Source organism: Giraffa tippelskirchi, chromosome 14 (genome assembly GCF_054371585.1).
Source record: "Giraffa tippelskirchi isolate mGirTip1 chromosome 14, T2T-mGirTip1v1.2.pri, whole genome shotgun sequence".
NCBI classification, from domain to species: Eukaryota; Metazoa; Chordata; class Mammalia; order Artiodactyla; family Giraffidae; genus Giraffa; species Giraffa tippelskirchi.
Window position 1 is genome coordinate 47,047,964 of NC_137288.1, and position 18,297 is coordinate 47,066,260.

The following is an 18,297-nucleotide window of genomic DNA, read 5'->3' on the forward strand; positions in this document are numbered from 1 at the left end:
TGAATCTAATTTTATCAAATGGTATTTATTAAAAATAAAGCATTTAGTGCACTGAGGTTGTTTTTCTTTATGATAATTTTTAACTGTTAGGTGGAGGGCTAGTACAAAGCTTAGTACATAACCCATCTTTTTATTAAATCACAGGTTCAATTCCCAAACAGCACAGTATATTCTGTAATCAGACATCTAAGACGAGTGATAACAGGTAAGGTATTAGTTTAATATAAGTATAAATATGAGAACTTCAGGATTTTATCTTGTAAGTTTTGAGTTTGGGGAAGTTTTTCCCTTTAAAGGTTGTGTTTGTAATTGTCAGTTTTTCTCACAGATGTGATAGAAATTCTGTTTTTAGTGTACTTTTTTTTCTGTGTCTACACATAGTGTTTTGCAGCTTTTAGTTTTTTCTCAATGTGTTACGGAAGATAGAAAAGATGTTTTCTACCTTCCTTCCTCATTCTTTTAAATTCTGTATCAGATTTCATTGTGCACATGTTCCATTGTTTATTAACAGTTCTCTATTGAAACCTTGGTTGTTTCTAGTTTATTTCTATCAGAAAAAAAGTCCTGTAATAAACACTTATCTTTGTCCACTTACGTGACTCTATCTAGGATAAATTCATAGCTATAGGATTTAACCTGCCTTGCCAAATTTCCTTGCAAAGTGGTTGAGTCTTACACTCCCAGCAACAATATATGAGAATGCTCCTTTTCCCCAAAAAGCCTCATGATATATATTAGCAACATGTAAAAGTGTTTCAGTAGAGTAAAAACTTTTTGTTCTGTCTTTAATTTCAAAATAAATTAGTATACTTTTTTGCTTTACTGATTACTGAAAACAGTATTTAGGACAAACTATAGTGACTCAAATTGCTGAAACTATGAAACTTAAAACATTCATACTATAGTAGGTACTACTTTCTTTTGTTTTTATGTTGCAAATGAGTTGTTTCTTTGGGTTTCCTTTTGGTTTTTAAAAGGTTATTTCCCCATCCCCACACCTCTTGGAATTTTATTTGTCACAGTGTTGTATAGAAAATGCTAAGTATTTTTCTACCCGTGATTTTAAATGATATAGATCTATAACATTTAATAGTTGTTTGGTTGGTTGGTTGTTTTTTAAAAGGGAGATACCACCAAATCATTCTTGGCCCAAGTGTAATTCCCATTTGGAGATAACAATTCCAAAAGACTTGAAACTAAAAGAAGCAGAGAAAGCTGATGAAAAACAGTTGATCATAGTAAGTATACAACTTGACCTTTTAGCTAAAATGTTGTTACACCATCTTATTTATGCACACAGTCAAGGAATAAATTCGTTTTTTTCCCCTACAGAGCCTTTTTGTCACTGTAATTCTTCATTATGGAAATATTCTTGGTATTGTAACAGCCACCTTCTCAGTGATTCCATCCTATAACAATAAAAATTCAAATTTCCATACTTCTAGTTTTATTTACAACAGACTGATACTTTATTTCACATTATTTTCCTAAATGTGTCATTTGATCACTACCTGCTTTTAGTAGTTGGTTTAAATTTTAAAATAACATGGAGTTTAATAAATACAGATGATTTTAAATATGTGTATTTTAGTATATGGTGTAATTGTAAAACTACATTTTACAGGAAGATAAACCAGTAGTTAATTTGAAATAGAAAATAAGTACAATTTGGTGGCAAGGTAGAAAAGAGAGGGAGATAATTTGACTGATGAAAAATCTAATTTGAATGAGTGAGCACAATATAAAAAAAATGAAGAAACCCAAAATTGTAGGAACATTTAATGTAGTTCCAGTTGACACAAGTAAATGGATTTTCTGGTACCGGATAATTGGTTCTGGCTTTAATATGGGAGGATAATTTTGTAAGAATTGTCTAGAAATCTTTTTGAGAAAGATTAGTAAGGGCAAAAGTTGTTTCATCAAATTTAATACTGTTTCTGTAGTCAGATCAGTATGATAGTGAAACAGGATTAGAAAAGTAGAATCTAAAGCTGCACTGTCCAGTGTGGTAGCCACATATGACTGTTGAGCACTTGAAATGTCACTCACCAGAATTGAGGTCTGCTCCAAGTGTAAACACATATGCTGTGTCTCAAAGATGAGTACAAGAAAGCATGTAAAGTATCTCACTAAGTTTTACAAATATTTAATGTATGTTGAAATTATAACATTCAGTATATGTCTTGTTAAATAAAATATATTATTAATTTTATTGGTTTGCTTCTGCAGAAGCAATGTGGCTTAATGTGGCTTTAATGTGGCTGCTAGTAAATTTAAAATTACCTTTGTGGATCACATTTCTGTTGGATAGTGCTGGTCAAGAGTTGAGGTAATGATGATGTTAATGATCACGATAGCAGCTAATATTTTTCAATGCATTGTTCCATTTCCTCCACTTATATTAACTAAGTTAAGCCTTAGAAAAACGTATGAGATAGGTACGACTATTATTTTCCATTTACCAGTGAGGAAAAGAAACTGAGGTAGATACTTAGTCATTACTAAGAAAACTGCCTACTTGAAGAGGTTGTTTGTACATCTGTGTTTGTTACTCACAATAGCCAAAAGGTGGAAGCAACTAGAGTCCACCAGTGGATGGATGGCTGAACAAAATGTGGTGTGTATGTAGACTGTGGAATATTATTCAACCTTAAAAAGGAAGGGAATCCTGACACATACTATAATATGATTGAACCTTGAGGACATTATCTAAGTGAAATGTCAGTCACAAAATGACAAATAGTACACAATTCTACTTATGAAAGGTGCCTAAAAGAATCAAATTCATAGAGCTAGAAAGCAGAGTGATGGTTTCCAGGAGCTGGGGAGGAAGGAGGATTGGGGAACTGCTTGGTAGGTATAGACTTTGAGGGTTTTTTGTTTTGTTTTGTTTTTTGACCACTCCTCATGGCATGCGGGATCTTAGTTCCCTGACCAGGGATCAAACCTGTAACCCTAGAAGTGGAGGTGTGGAGTCTTAACCAGTGGACCATCAGGGAAGTCCCTAGAGTTTCAGTTTTGCAAAATAAAAGTAATTCTGTGGATTGGTTGCACAACAGTGTGAGTGTACTTAATACTACTGAAATGTACACTTAAAAATGGTTAACATGGTAAATACAATGTTTTATATCTTAGCCATAATTCAAGCAATTTTTTTTAACTCCCTGAATTTTCAGGTAATATTTTGTCAATAGTTTCAGTCTTTTTTTTTTTTTTTAATAAATTTATTTATTTTAGTTAGGGGCTAATTACTTTACAATATTGTAGTTTCATTCTTTTAGAATGAGCTTCCCTTTAGTTTTATATGCAATCTTTCATTTACCATTTGATTTCTTTTTGCTCTGTGGCCATAGCTGTAAGGCATTAGGATAGTTATCTTAGATTCTGGTTTTTGTTTTTGTTTTTTTCAGTAATTAGTTGAAATCTCCCAGTTTCAGGACAGCAAGAATAAAGGAATTGTGCTTTTAAAATTAATATTAAAGTTAGATCATATTGCTGTATTGTCTTTTTAAATGAGGAAAAGTATAGAAAACCTTTTGTAACCAGTTACTATGCTACAGCACAAATATGAATTACTGGAGTATGGGTGATTATAGTCAGTCTTTCATACTTATTTGATATAAAGAAAATAGAGAATGTTTAATTTTATCTTTGCTCAAGAGTTTCTGGTGACATCAAAATACTCTTTTTAATATAACTAGAACAAAACTATTAAAGAGAAAAGACTTAAGACATTATAAAAAAAAAGTCTATGAAGCATTTCTTCTAAACTTCAATGGTGTAATTATCACAGATACAAAATACATACTAGTTCTCATTTATAAGTATTTGCCATTTGATGCTTTAGAACTAAGAGCGTAGTGTTAAAGATACTTTCTCAGTTCTTTTCCGTTGTTTTTAAATGCTGTGGAGTGAATGATTACTAAAATGGAAAACAATTCTTAATAAAATTACATACAGATTTTGAAAGTTAGCATCTTCATTTTTGTCATCAACATGGAATGTTGTTTTAGACACTTCTCACTCTATGTTCAAATTATAACTTTAGAAACTGATATTCTCAAATTATTCTTTCGTGGGGGGAAAAAATCCTTCTGTTTGTTTTTCATAAATAGGATGCAGGACAAAAAAGATTTGGAGCAGTTTCCTGTAATGTTTGTGGCATGCTTTACACTGCTTCAAATCCAGAGGATGAAACACAGCATCTGCTCTTCCACAATCAGTTTATAAGTGCTGTAAAATACGTGGTAAGTGGAATTCATGACTTCTAAAATGCAGAATCAGATCATTAGAGATGAATTGTCAGATTCAAGTCATTGAAAAAATTTTGTCTTTAGAAAATAGTACCATATACAAAGCCCCTGCAGTATATATACAGGCTTATTTTAAAACAAAGCCAAACATAAAACCCAGCAAATTCATTCTGGCTGGTGTATGTTGTGGGATTTTTACATTTTTAAATTTAACTTAATTTTTAAATTGTTATATTTTTAAAGTGTTATTGTACCTCTTCTAACAAGTGATGCTCTTCAACTTGAGTATTTTTTAAAATTTCCTTTGATTTTAATTGTTAACTATTGATAAGTCTGTTTAGTATTCAGAATAGCTTGACACAACTTTTTTGGGGGGATTGATAGTGGTATATATTATACCAAATAGATTGTGTGGGGATTTCCTTTACCTTCTCTTTGCTAACATAAGAGTTTTTCTTATTAAAGTTAAAGAACAATTCTTGATGGCTAAAACCTCAGAATTTGTAGTATACTAAAAAAAAAAAAATCCCACAAAGTAAATATGTTTTAGTATATATATTTTAATGTATGTGCAGTTGAGGTATAATGGGTATTATTTATTTTTGGAAGTAGCAAAATTTTAGATAATTTTGAACCATTTCAGATATCTTGTGAAAATAGTAATTTAATGTAATTGCTGTTTACCCGTATCTGAAATGGAATTTATTTTATACATGTTACCTTCAGTACTGTACACTCACATTAATAAGACCTCCAGGATATCTGAACTGAGATCACCAATTCATTTCATATAGGCACTAGATTTAAAAGACCTTTATTGGCTTCAGTTAAATTTGTATCCTTATCTTTGGTTGAAGAATTCATATTTGTGGTTTTATTTATTCAATTACTTCTTCCCAGGATAGATGGGGCTTTCCTTTTTTGGTTCCCTACTGTGATGATCCTTTATATTCCTTATTCCATCTGCTTTTCCCCACATACACCCTCCTCCCATTTAACTAAATAAAATATAAGGTATGTGGATATAGACTATCTATAGCTAGATATTTTTTTGTCATTTGAAATTTGTCCTTTTCCAATTTGACTCTGTTAATATCCTTACAACTTGAAAAGAAAAATAGGCCTATCAGGTAGCTAAATTATGAAATACTTCTGGGGCAGAAGTACTTATTTTACAGCTATCAATCTGGTAGAAATGTATTCTGCTCAAGTTACATTATTTGATTCTTGCAACCAATTTCCAAAAATTATAAAGAAATTTGGTTTAAAAGAGTTAATTCTTTATTTTAAGGGAAGTTCTTAATTTCTGAGACCAACTGTAAGGAAATCAACCAGGAGATAATGTACTCTGCTCTTGCATAACACCAAAGGAAATTAGTTTATGGAACAAGGTGGAGGCATCACTTCTTAACAAATCCTGGCTCTTGCAAGTCCGTAAAGCAGCAGAGCAACTTAAGACTGATTCCTGCCCCAGAGCCTGCCCCCCCCCCTTCTTGATGGGACAGAGCTACAGGTTATTTTATTTACTTTTGAAATAAGCTCAAGAGAAGGAATTGAGTTTAGCAGTTGGCCATCCTTTGCTAACATCAAAGTTAACGTTCTTACCTTTTGTTGTTTTCAAACATAGATATACATAGATTGTAAGGTAGAAACTCCTCCAGAACTTTGTAGCATTCTTTTCTAGTGTGTGGAGAGGATAAAAAAGCACACCCATATTAAAGATGTTCTGCTGTGACCACAGCTCTGGGTTCTGGGTTATCACTTACGTGAATCTTTTATTGGGCACCTAGTGTGCTTTCGCGTTAAGTACTCGTAAGTGTTTGATGAAACATCTAAATTTTTTAAATGCCAGTTTATCTGTTGTGTCTGTTTCTTGGAGAGAAGCAGATAGAACTAAGAAGTCATTTTGTGCTGTGGCTTTTGTTTATAGTTTTAATTTTAAATGGGCAGTGTTCAGGGATTGGGAATAAAGTTCTGTACTGCTTAATATAGAATTAATTCTGTACTGCTTAAAATAGAATAAATTAGAATAAGTTTTACTTCTTATATTTTAATCAAACACTCTACAACATAAGTAGTTTTTCTTTACAGTAGAAATTTTTTCTTATGATAATTACTTCATGATAATCTATGACAGGTAAAAATGTCTGAAGTCTTCTTTTCAAAAGATTAAAATAATATGTAAGTTATATAGTCATAGTAGAAATTGATGCCACAGAACCTGCTTTTGGTTGACTAAAATATTTCACCCTTCATGTAGTCTCTTTGGCTTGGGGTAGGGGAGAGTGACAGTGCTCCCTGGGTACTCCTTCATTGTACTCCATCTGCCTCATTGACCCCATTTGAGGAAATGTATTTTACCTGACTTACTATAAACTATTTAGGAAGGAGCCTCTTAAAGCTTCCTAGGGATCCTGGATTCTGGTTTAGACCTAGCTTCCCTTCAGTTTCCCTTCATGAAGTGTTTTCCTAAAAGTGTGAGGAGAAAACAGGAAAAACTCCTCGAAGAGCTTTCAGCCTTGTTGCCAAGCAAGGAGCTATCCAGAATTCAGCTGTATTATAAGCTTTCAGTAATGCAGAAGAGGAATAAAGTTTGGGTTCTTTGCAGAAAAACTCCTGACTTAATCCTTCTTTACCTCTGTCTTTCCCTTAACCTCCTTTGAATTGATTATCTGACTGAATGCATTGTGGAGGACCTTACATTCAGGGTATATTGGATATGCTCTTGGCTTACAAATTAGGAACAAAGCCTGAAAGAAATGAAAAGTTAACAATAAAAGATTTAAACATCTATTAAAGCAATAAATCAATATTAACTATTTAAATTATAAATTAATTTTTAAGTTTAGAAATGATAATTACTTCGGTAGAGCAGTGATCAGAAGAGGGGTTGTTTTTCCTGTCTTGGTGACCAGGAAAGCTTTGAAGAAAGGTTGGACCAATCCCTAGTTGGCTGTATAGCTGCACTATCCAGTTTGGTAACAACAGACCTCTGAAAATGAGAAATGTAGGGCCTCAGTCACACCAGCCAGTGCTCTGTTGTCACATGTTGCTAGAAGCTGCCTATCACTGTGGAGGTAGAATATTTGAATTGTCATAAGGAGTTCACTTAGTGCTGCTACAAGTAGATTTATCAAAACAAATAGCTTTAGTGGAAGAATAGGGGTTCTAGCCTCTGTGCAGTTCAAATATTGCAGAGAATGAGAGAAGTACACTGGAGGAGATCCTGCCGTCATAGCATACCTACAAAATGAAAAGTCTTTAAAACATCTTTAGAATTGAATCTGATTTTTCTAAAGTAAAACTTAAATTCTTGTGTATATTCTTTTATTCCTGACTTACTCAATGAGTGACAAAACCACTATGTCACGGGACTTTTGTTTTTCTGAATACCTTCTTTCAAACTGTGAAAGATTAACTTAAACAGGTTGGCTTGCTTTTAGTGGTTAAGTCATTTAAAATGGGAAACCATGAATCTTTAAATACTCTAGTGATAATAAATATAGCTAACAGATTTGAAGGTTAGCTTCAGAAAGTGTTGTGCTTAATTATGCTTTAATAGACCAATTACAATTGGTATTGGTCTATTCATGTCTTGTTAGCTGAACATAAGTGAAAGTCGCTCAGTCGTGTTTGCGACCCATTGACTAGAGTCACTTGGAATTCTCCAGGCCAGAATACTGGAGTGTGGGTAGCCTTTCCCTTCTCCAGGGGATCTCCCCAACCCAGGGATCGAACCCACGTCTCCCACATTGCAGGCAGATTCTTCACCACAAATTAACATATATAAGATACTAGGTTTTAATATTTTATTTTAATTTCAGCAGTTATATTGTGTGTACAATTAAATTTAGTTCAGAAATAAATTGCCCTCAGTCACTTTCAAACTAAAGTTGTCTCAGATAATCATCTTCAGCGCTTGTGATTCTGTGATTTATAAGAACGATATTTATTCAGTTCCTGACTCACAGCTCCCAAAACCTTTGAAATTTCCTAAGAGATGGGTTACAGTGTGTTTTGTTATGTTAATGAGATGACCTTTGGAACTCGCCTAAGGATGGGATCCAACTACTGAGGGTTGGAACTTTCAGTTCTCACACAGTGATCCTAGGAGGGAATAGGCACTGGAGATTGAATTCTGTTACTAGTGGCCAATGATTTAATCAGTCCCACCGCTAGTGAAACCTCCAAAAAGCCAGGACAGGGTTCAGAGAGCTTTTGGGTTGGTGAACACATAGAGATTTGCAAAGGTGGTATGCCTGGAGAGAGCATGGAAACACGTCTTTAACAGTATTGTTGTTAATACAAAATTATTTTTGCAAAGTAACCAAACGCGAAGTTAAAACCTTCTGCTTGGGGGTAGTTAAGGTATATTAATACTTTTATTAAACCATTTTATTAAAATAGAAAAAAAATAGGAAATACAGATAAGCTAAAAGGAAAAAAATTAAATCACATAGATAACCTCTTTATAATTTGGTATACAGTCTTACTGACTTTTAAAATATTCATAAGTACATGTTTGCTTTCAAAATTCATTTCAACAGAAATATTTTTACATATTTCAAGAGTCTGTAATTTGTTTCTCTTCTGCAGTTTTTCTGCAGTTTTTTATGCTGTGTGCCATGGATACTATCAAAAAGAGCGTGTGACTGAATTTTGAATGAGCTAATTTTAATTAACTTTTGTTTCTAAAGATTTACAATTTTTTAAAAATGGTATTTAGAGTATATTTACTTAAATAACAACTGTTAGTCTTGCTGTTGAACTAAAATGTCTGTTTTTCAAATTCCTTTAGTAATTTAAATAAAATTTTAATTGAAATACAACTTGTAAAGAGAAGTACACAAATAATGAACGAGTGCACAGCTTAATGGTGTATTTTTGCAAAGTGAACACCCACATGACAAGAAATACCACTAGTATCTCAGAAGCCCCTTTGTGCCCCAGCTGCAAGTCAATGTCTCACCCTCAGGTCTAATCACTCTGCCAACTGGATTCATTTTACATTCATTTTTCACTTCTGAATAAATGGTATTTGCGTAAGCCTTGGACCTTTGGCACGGTTTTGACAATTGGGTGATTTGAATTTTCCAAAATAGAGTTCAATCCCCATCCTCCCTACCACCACCAAATAGCAAATCACCATGTATTTTTCACTCAGCTTCAGCATAGCAATAAGCAAGATTTTAAGAGTATAATCACACCTTTAAATTTTAATTCCTTAATATCAGCTATTCCCTCAGGGTTCAGGATCTTCCCAAACATCTCATAATTTTCTATACTGTTTGAATTAAGGTCCATATATTGCACTGGTTGGTATGTCTCTTAAATCTCTTTTAATCTAAAGATTCTCCCTCTAGGTTTTTTTTCCCCTTGCCCTATTTGTTGAGTCGTTTTGAAAAGCTATTTATTGATTTTATTTCTCAGAGTATTCTTTCATGAATATTTCCATTCAACCTTTAATGGAAGTGATTAGTAGGAACTTTTACAGATGGGATATAATTTTAACACACAAATCTTAAATGTTTGATTGATGAATTTTGACAATTGTATATACATCAATATATCTACCACCCTGTATTTTGTTTTCAATTATAATCTTGTTTAAATAGAAAAAGAGGAGAACCCCTTCCATTCTTGAGACTCTAAAGTCTAGAATAACTAGAACAGCAAGAGGCAAAGAAAAAAAGATCATTGATTGCTATTAGCAGTGTATAAAGCTTTCTGCTTTTCAGCAGCCAGATAGGTGAATTAAGAATGGGATTTGGAAAATACTACTTGCTAGCAGAGGGCTGTGTGTAACATCTTAGAGCTAAAGGTGAAAGGTGTAAAGGCACGGCATTGAAATTTATATCTTTGGAGAAAGCTGTGGCTATTTGGTTATTCCTCTAAATCACATTTACCCTTCAGCCAACAGCCTCTGCCTCAGTTTCAAGCAGCAGACAGACTTCATCTCATCTAAATGTGGTTATTGACTCCAGGAAAGAGTTAACTGCAACTGAGGTGTATAAATGTCTTTAGTATCTTATTTGACAGTTTTTAGCCACGTTGGTTCTTTCATCCTTGCCTTGTCCAAGGTTTGAACTTATTTTTGCATGTAACTTTGGGGGCTTTATTAATTGTGTTTTCTTAAAGTAGTACATTGATTGTAGTTTGACACCACTAGGAAGGTAGAGTGGAAGTTACTAAGAGTTCCTGAGTAGCTCCTCTGTGTGAGGAATCATCTTAAAGCAGTTCTCTAAACTACTAAGTGAGGTGGGTGATGACAGCTGTTTTGTCTATAGCCTAGGTCAGGAGACAGAATGGGTTGCAGTGATTTGCCCAAGATTATATTGCTAGTAACTACCAAGAAATGGGATTTAAACTTTAAACTTTTAATCCAGAACTCTTCAAGTTTTCTCTTAAATATGCTATCTTCATGTGTATTAGAAACTTAAGCAGTAATAACTCTGCCCTTTGCAGTTCCTCCTGCTTATACATGTACATGAAAAAACAACCATTTTAAAACATTTTTAAAAATTGTATCAAATCCAATCGTGAAACATTTTCTGCATGAACATGCAAGTCTCAACTTGTTTCAAGAGAAAATTTTGTACTAAAAAGTCCATAAAGCAAAATAATTTATATAGTTCCAAATATATAAAGCAAAATAATTTATCTAGTGCCGATGGTGCAGTATAATATTGGCCAGTATTGTTATTTTCAAAGACAACAGGAAAGTAACTTATCAAATTATTTTTAGATAATTCAGTTCAGGAAGCTATGACTTTGTTATAAGTTGGAGTTAGTTAAATTCTAGCTCTTCATTGAAATTGTAGCTTAGTTTTTAAAATGAAAAGTCTCCGTTTTCATTTTATGTAAAATAGATTTATTTTAAAAGCTTTTCCCCAAAATAACATTAATGTAAATTTGTTTTTTAAAGAGGATGATATCTTTTATGCCTTTTAAAAACATTTACCTATATTCAGGTCTGGTTATGATTCAGATTTTGTTTCTAATTTGAAAAAAATGACTTTTGTGACTATTGTTTCTGCTCCTTTTTTCTTTTCAAATTTTGGGAACATATGGCCATCCTAATTATAATCATCTGAATTTGCTTTACTTTTGGGTGCTCTATTTTTTAAACAAATTCTGGTTTTAAATACTTTAATCCAAACAGTTGTTTATACCAAATTTGTTACTAGACTTTTTGTCCCCAACTAAGAAACCACTCTTTCCCAAAAGACAATTCTGGATCATTTAAGAAAATCAACCTCTTTTCAGACCTGCCATAGTGTTTTTTAAAAATCTAGTTGCCTTTTTCTTGGTTTCATTGAGCTTTAATACTCTGAAACAAATCTCAGAAAGATGCTGGTTTTCTTTAAGATAAATACATTGCTTCTTGAAAAACCTTTTTATTTAAAGTTGGTTGGGTAAGACAAATGGAACAACCAGTTAAGCTCATTCCTTCTGTACTTATTTTTAACCTCAAAGCTCCTAGTTTTAACCTCTGGTTCAGTCCCATCTTACTAGATTTAAGTGGCTTTTGTTTTGTTTTTTTTTTCATGCAGGTTCTGCTCATTAATCACCACGAGTGTGGATCTGAAGAAGAGTTTATTACCTCTCTTTTTTTGAGTATGTTTAACTTCAGATACACACAACGTAGCCTCTCCTTCCCTATTAGATACTTAGAAGGTAGTTATATTTTTATAGTATCCTTCTTGTGACTTTTGATAGTTGTGATCAATAAGAATAAAAACTAGTCCTTACATATTGGGCTCCTGCATGCAAATCAGTTCATTTAAAACCTCCTGGAGGTCTTTGGCATGCCAGACATAAAATCATGAGTGTGTGTTTGTGGAGGTAACCATGTTCCAGAGAAATTTAAGACTTTAATTCTCTTATCAAGAAACTGGGAGAGTTATCCTTTAGGTTCTGGGAGTCATTGACTTGAAGGGGCTTGCTTTTGCTGTGTGATTTTCAAAATTAATTTAAAATGAAAAAATGATAAATTAGAAATGCTTTTGTGGTCTTAGATCACTGAATGAACAGTAGAGAGAAATTAGCTTACATTGTACCTGTGTGTGCTTAACAAATTAGCTGATTTATCATGTCTTTTTAAACATGAACGAGCATATATACTTTTCCATGTTTGTAATTTTTAGACACATTGATGTATTTTTCTTATTGTACATGAATATAATGTATGAAATGTGGTAAATAAATTTCATTCATTTTTTTTTTATATGTATCTAGGGTTGGAAAAAAGAAAGAATTCTAGCTGAATATCCTGATGGCAGGATAATAATGGTTCTTCCTGAAGATCCAAAGTATGCCCTGAAAAAGGTAAATTTCCAGTGCAATTTCACACGATGAATAATTTTGCAGCTGATTTTAAGAGTATAATGTGTTGCTGGCAGAGCACATTTAAACACCCCATTCTGAGAACAAGAAATAAGCATTTAGCCACAACCCAACTAAAAAATTAATGCTTTAACTTTGTAGTGTGTCATTTGTTGTTGTTCATTTTCTAAGTCGTGTCTGACTCTTTGCGACCCAATGGACTGCAGTAGACTGACTTCCTGGTACTTCACTATCTCCTGGAGTTTGCTCAAACTCATCTCCATTGAGTCAGTGATGCCATCCAACCATCTCATCCTCTGTCGTCCCCTTCTCCTGCTCTCAATCTTTCCCAGCATCAGGGTCTTTTCCAATGAGTTGACTCTTTGCATCAGGTGGCCAAAGTATTGGAGCTTCAGCATCAGTCCTTTCAATGAATATTCAGGGCTTATTTCCTTTAGGATTGACTGGTTTGATCTCCTTGCTGTCCAAGGGAGTCTTCGAGAGTCTTCACCACCACCACAGTTCGAAAGCATCAATTCTTTGGTGCTCAGCCCTCTTTATGGCCCAACTCTCACATCCTCACAGGACTACTGTCTAGCATATGTGAAATGAATTTTTAGTGGATTGATTACTGTCTCATATTATCAGTAATTTGAATGATGATATAGAAGGCATAGTAAATGCCACATAAGTGATTTCAAGAATCAAAATACAGATCTGAATCATAATTTATAAAATTGAAACTAATAGATGTCATTTTATTCTGAGAGTAAATTTCTAATATCCTCATTCTTGGTAACGTACAGTTCAGTATGTTACTGGTTAGTAACCCATAATAGGTTAAAAATTAAAATCCAAAGAATTTTGAGTCAGTTGCCTTTAGGAACTGAGTCAGGTATTGCATTATGGGATATTTTTCTAGGATTAAGAGGACTTGGGTTTTCATCACTGAATAAGGAATGTGTTACATGGTATTCTGCAATTCAGAAGTGTGAATACTTAACCCCCTTAGGTGTCATTTGCATTTTAAACTTAGTGTCACAGATGAATGTTTATTGGACTGAATATTTGCAGATTTTTTTTTAAACTGGCAAAGGAATTGATGTTTGAGTGCCTATAAAAATCTTGACTTTGAATACCTACAAAAGTTTGAGCTTATCGTATTTGACCTTGACAAGAATTCTAGGAGGTAAAGTGGTAGAAGCAGTTTGATGCTATATTAGCATTATGGGTTCAAATCCCAAAAATCCCAGCTCTTTGGTTCCCAGTGTCCCATATCTGACATGGGAAAGTTATTTAACCCCTGAGTTTTATTTCTTCCATATGCAAAGTGAGAAACTATCAGCCTGTAAGAGATGTTATTTAAATTAGATAATATTCATAAGGTGCTGTGCATAATATCTGGCCCTATAAACTTTTGATAAGGAGTAACATTTATGCCTTTTCTCTGTGCTCACTTCCACTCCACTGATGAGAGTACTAATTAAGGCTTGCAAAGAACAGTGTGGCCTGCCTGGCTGAGGTTCCAGTGAAGTTCTCTCCAGTGCTCCATTCCGTGGTGCTTACACTGGGAAGCCTTAGTGTCCTTATTACCTATCAGAGGAGTTCTCACTCTTGTTCCCAGACTACTGGGCTTGACGTTACTCTCCATTCTTTCTTCCTTTTGCAGATTGGTCCACAGAACTTGAAAAACATTTAGCGATCAGGATAGTCATTCAGAAGCACTCTTCAGAGGATGTTCTGCTTGGAATAATATGCTCAATTTATTGAACTGAAATAGCATATTTTTACATATATAAAATGCTTTTGTTTAAAAAATAATTTTTCTTTATTTGGCAGGTTGACGAGATTAGAGAGATGGTTGATAATGATTTAGGTTTCCAGCAGGCTCCACTCATGTGCTATTCCAGAACAAAAACACTTCTGTTTATTTCTAATGACAAAAAGGTAGTTGGTTGTCTAATTGCAGAACATATCCAGTGGGTAAGTGATTTTTAAAGAATGGTCATATGTAGTTTGGTGTTTAAAGTTACAGCAATAACATCATCCTGGTAAATTTTTCAACATTCTGTGTAAGGAAGAGTATGAATGCTAGAACTCCTGTGCATAATTTTTTTACTACAGTGAAGTTGTCTTGCATGGGAATTCGTTTAAGTCAGTAAATAAATGATAAAAATTCTACAAATCAAAAGTACTCTTAAATTTTGTTTAGGAAGTTTCCTTGTTGGCTACTAATGAAATGTCTGTCTCAGTCCCCTTCAGCACTGAAATAAATCAAGGGTTGCCAGATTATAGTCTGGAAGGCAAAATCTAGCCTGTTTTTTACAATATTTTATTGTAACATAGCTATGTCGATTTGCTTAAATATCGTCAGTGGCTGCTTTCACACTATAGAGATTGAATTAAGTAGTTCCAAGAGGCCAGTTATGCTACACAGCCTGAAATACTTATTTCCTGGCCCTTCATGAAAAATTGCTCACCCCTGCATTAGGTCATCAGAGAAGGCAATGGCAACCCACTCCAGTACTCTTGCCTGGAAAATCCCATGGACCGGGGGAGCCTGGTGGGCTGCCGTCTATGGGGTCACACAGAGTCAGACACGACTGAAGCGACTTAGCAGCAACAGCAGCATTAGGTCACCACTTCTTTGGTTGAGTTCTAATGAGGACTTGGCTTGTATTTAAGAGCCAAATGTAAACAAATAATAGAATTATAGTAGAATTGGTATGTTCATATTGTAAGATGGTCCCAAGTTAGATCAACTTAAGAAAACAGAAGATTTTGGACTTCCTAATCATGCTTACCTTGAGGTAGACCTCCTGTGAATTCTGTCTTATTTTCAGCTGAGTTCTTGCTCATGAATTCAGTGTGCATTGGACTTGACTTTTTGTTTAGTTGATGGCTTTTAGTATATTAATAGTTGCCTGCAAGTATATATGCTTCCTCATAATATTCTAATAAGGTGCAAAGTTGAAACAAATATGTGTGATTAATATCTGTGTTAAGCTACATAAAAATTCAATCTGAAAAAAAATTCAACCTGAAATTGTGTAAGTTTATGAATTTTGCTATTTGTAATCACAAATTTGATTTAAATAAATAGCTGACAAGGTAGTTTGGAGATATAAATTTGATATAAAAGGACTAAGTCATAGACGCTTGCCATCCTGTACTTGAGTTAATTTTGCATAGTGCACATCTTGTGGCTTTATTTTTTCATTGCCCCAGATTTATTCTTTGCTTTATCATTTGTCCACTTGATAGGTCTCTGAGTCTTGATTGTCCCACTTTTAAAAGATATCAGCAATGTTGTGCTTGATTTACCAATATGTCAAAGTGCTTTCTGTGTGTATCGAATAACTGTATTGTGTGTTTAAGGATTGTCCTTAGCAACTCATCCCCCTTAAATTCAATCCAGCTAGCGTGATTTATGACTCTTGAGGAGGGTTAACAGTAAGGTACCCACTTGAAGGAAGTATCACTTTTTATGTGGGACATAACTTCAGACAGAATTGATCACTGAAACAAATGAAGTTAATTAGATGAGGGGGAAAAGATATTTGAAGTCAGATTTGCACAGAGTGACAAGGATATTTGCAAATTTTATATAGAGTATTCTTAAATTTGTTTGGCAAATGACTAAGCATTCAAAAAAAATTGCAGACATCTAAGTATTTAAGTATTTACTCGTTTTTTGACTGTTTCTTACAGTGTTTTTTTTTGTTTTGTTGTTTATAATGAATGTTCTTTGGTAAACTCTTGTGTGTTGAGGGGTATTTTGGCCCTGCTGAGTGGCTTCTGGGATCTCAGTTCCCTGACCAGGGATTGAATCTGGGCCATGGGAGTGAAAGCACTGAGTCCTAACCACTAGACTACCAGGGACCTCGGCACCCTTGTGTTTTTTTAATTTCTATTCTACCTAGTCCCAAAAATGACTTGTCGCAGTGTTTAGATTAGAACATAGCCGTGCAATACTTGCTTGTTTATTCTTTGTTAATTCTCAGTTGTGTTGTCTAATTGTTTTAACTTTTGTACCTCGTTCTGTCGAAAGGCTGGTGGTGTCCCTTTTTGGCCACTAGACTGGCAGAAGAGAAGTATCTTTTTCAAAGTACTTTTTTTTTTTTTAAGAGATACAAGTGTAGGGAAAGGACTTTCCTAAACTTTTGATTCCTCTGCCATCCTGAGTCCTGGTTATGCACAGCTGTGAACCCTGTAATGATGACAGCTATCACAGAAACAGTTGTGACTGCTGAGTTCTCCACATGTACTCATCGCTGGTCCTAGAACATGGGAGGTGGAGAAAATTAACATTCACTTCCTATTATGTGCCAGCCATGATGGCCAGGTGCTTTGTATTTCCTTATTTAATCTCTCAGCAAGTCTCTGAAAGAGATGGTGGAGAGTTCCAGTTTATAGATAAGGAACCCAAAGCTAAATTAAGTAACTTCATCTTATGGTCACATAACTAATAAGTGAGTTAGAACAGAATGTAGATCCAGGTCTGTTTATTTCCTAAAATGAGAGCAGAAGCCTAAGTGGTTCCTATGATTTGTTAAGAAGCCAGATGGACGTAGTGATGACCTCACGAAAGGTCAGTATGAGACAATTGCTTAATAATAGTCTCACTTTAAACACCCTGCCCCCCTACCCCCCAAGAATGTCTATATGTGTATAACGGACTCACTTTGATGTATAGCAGAGAGGAGCACAACATTGTAAATCAACTGTACTTCAATTAAAAAAAAAATCACCTGTGAATTTCTCCTTAATTTTGCTGCATATAGGGCTACAGAGTTATAGAAGAAAAACTTCCAGTTATCAGGTCAGAAGAAGAAAAGGTCAGATTTGAAAGGCAAAAAGCCTGGTGCTGCTCAACATTGCCAGAGCCTGCAATCTGTGGGATCAGCCGCATATGGGTGTTCAGCATGATGCGTCGGAAGAAAATCGCTTCTCGCATGATTGAATGCCTAAGGTAACTTGGATGTAATCCTTCAAGTCATTATCAGTAGTTTAGCATTTAAGCAGAGTTTTATATAAAGATTGACATTTAGTTCATTGTAAATATATAACCTTTATTTATATTAATTTAAAATTTGCCTAAGATTGTCAGTATGTAAGAAGTATGGGAAATTTCTTGGGAGTTTAGCTTTTAGGAAAATTTGTCTTAATTTAAGAATAATATTTGTAAATAATCTAAGTCTCTCAATAGTTTTTCTTGATTTTATTTCTCTTTTTTCTTTTTTTTAAAGTATAAAAGTATGATAACACATTTACAGGAGACTTGGACAATACAAAACAAAGTTACATATGTATTGCTTGAATTTTAATCAAAGGGATAGAGAAGATTCTGAAAATCACGTTTGTTTTTTTGTCTCTTGAATTTGCATATGAATTTTAGGACCAGCTTGTTAATTTTTGCAGAAAAACTCACTGTAGATCAATTTGAGGAATAATGCCATTTTAGCAATATTAAGTCATCTGATTCATAATCATGGGATGTCTTTCTGTTTACTAAGGTCTCCTTTAATTTCTTTCAACAATGCTCTATAGTTCTCATTTTTTAGGTCTTGCATGTCTTTGTTAAATTTAATCCTAAGTATTTACTTAGATTACTGAGTATTTACTATGTATTTCAAGTGTTGTTTTCTAAATTTCATTTTGAATTGGTCATAGAAATAAAATTAATTTTTTAATATTGATTTTATAATTTGCAAACTTG

The 18,297-nt window shown here is 33.9% G+C and overlaps 1 protein-coding gene across 13 annotated transcripts in view; it reads left to right on the top strand.

Moving 5' to 3' along the window:
• ESCO1 (establishment of sister chromatid cohesion N-acetyltransferase 1) overlaps positions 1–18,297 on the top strand; it is a 43,451-nt gene that overhangs the window by 17,076 nt on the left and 8,078 nt on the right. For 9 of the 13 annotated variants that reach the window (XR_014074874.1, XR_014074876.1, XR_014074875.1 and 6 more), the window contains 6 exons: positions 145–205; positions 1,124–1,238; positions 4,116–4,247; positions 12,492–12,581; positions 14,418–14,561; positions 17,363–17,550. Coding sequence is in view for 5 of the 13 variants with exons in the window: in XM_081562759.1 (XP_081418885.1) it covers positions 145–205; positions 1,124–1,238; positions 4,116–4,247; positions 12,492–12,581; positions 14,418–14,561; positions 17,363–17,550 (730 nt within the window). In the remaining 8 variants the exon portion in view is untranslated. Of the gene's footprint in view, positions 1–144; positions 206–1,123; positions 1,239–4,115; positions 4,248–11,806; positions 11,931–12,491; positions 12,582–14,417; positions 14,562–17,362; positions 17,551–18,297 lie in introns of all 13 variants that reach the window. The other 4 variants (XR_014074880.1, XR_014074879.1, XR_014074878.1 and 1 more) reach the window with 1 other exon arrangement.